The 1,438-nt window shown below is 38.0% G+C and overlaps 1 protein-coding gene across 1 annotated transcript; it reads left to right on the top strand.

The window, feature by feature from the left end:
- Positions 1 to 277: 277 nt before the first annotated feature.
- On the top strand, positions 278 to 1,213 carry LOC142214585 (olfactory receptor 5V1-like). The gene has a single exon (XM_075283528.1). The coding sequence runs from the start codon at positions 278 to 280 to the stop codon at positions 1,211 to 1,213; it is 936 nt and encodes a 311-aa protein (XP_075139629.1).
- Positions 1,214 to 1,438: the final 225 nt, after the last annotated feature.

Raw genomic sequence — 1,438 nt, 5'->3', positions numbered from 1 at the left:
CCATTTAACTATTTCAGTCTATTTTCCCTGGTTCGGAACCAGACACATTTTTGGGTTTCATCATACTTATGGGTGTTATGTAGTTTAATCAACCTTAGTGTGGTTAGGGTAATCTCTGGGTTTCCATGGTTCATGGTCCAGATGGAGGCTGCTATCTCAATAGTGATGTCAGTGCTTATGGGCCCCCTAAGGCGATTATATTTTATATACATGAACCTTACAATCTGTTCTACCACTAACTCACTCCTATCTTTTTGATAAACTATAATAAAACAGTATGGAAATTGTCAATCAAACCCTGGTGAGAACCTTCATCCTTCTAGGTCTCTCAGATTCCTATGGATTGCAACTAGTATTCTTTTTGTTGTTCTTTATGATGTACACAGCAACATTGTCTGGTAATCTTCTACTGATCATTGTGGTGAGACTTAACTCCCGCCTACAGACGCCCATGTACTTCTTCCTCAGTAACCTTGCGTTCATCGATATTTGCTTCTCCACCACCATTGTCCCAAAAATTCTTGCAAATACAATATCTGGTAATAAGGAAATTTCCTTTTTGGGATGTGCAACACAAATGTATTTCCATTTGGCTTTAGGGGCTACAGAATGTTTGATCTTGGCTGCCATGGCCTATGATCGATACATTGCTATATGTAGGCCTTTGCAGTATAACACTATCATAGACAAAAAACTTTGCCAATCTTTGGCTGCCGGATCGTGGACTTTCAGCTTTTTGAACTCTGTGATCCATGCAGTCTTTACCTTCCAGTTGCCTTATTGCAAGTCCAACAAGGTCAACCATTATTTCTGTGAGATGCCGCCACTTTTTAGGCTTTCATGTAAAGATACTTGGTTCAATGAAATTGCCGTATATATTTCTGGTGGAATTATTGCCCTTTGTTCATTCATATTGACACTATTATCCTATATTAACATTATTTCTACCATACAAAAAATCCACTGCACAAAAGGAAGACGAAAAACATTCTCTACATGCGTGTCCCATCTTACAGTTGTCTCCCTCTACTATGGAACCATTGTTTTTATGTATTTACGCCCACGATCAATGTATTCCCCAAATCGGGATCGAGTGGTCTCCATTCTTTATACAGTAGTGACTCCAATGTTGAATCCCATCATTTACAGTGTAAGAAATAAAGATGTTACTGGATCCATCAGAAAGACTGTTAATGTCATATTATACTATTGAAGTGCCTAATAAAAAAGTTTCTCATTGCTAGTCTATTCTCTAGGTATGATACCCATGCTTTATTTATATGCCATATTCACTTAAAGGAAATATGGGCCAAACAGGATACATCAATAAAAAATACTTTCTGTTAATTTTCAGGTCACTGACCACAGCTGTGATGTTTTGTTTGCAAGCTTACTACCCCTCCCTGTAAGCAGCTCAGCCAACAAATTGAAACATCAG

Source organism: Leptodactylus fuscus, chromosome 7 (assembly GCF_031893055.1).
Source record: "Leptodactylus fuscus isolate aLepFus1 chromosome 7, aLepFus1.hap2, whole genome shotgun sequence".
NCBI classification, from domain to species: Eukaryota; Metazoa; Chordata; class Amphibia; order Anura; family Leptodactylidae; genus Leptodactylus; species Leptodactylus fuscus.
This window is presented reverse-complemented; position numbering and strand designations above follow the sequence as displayed.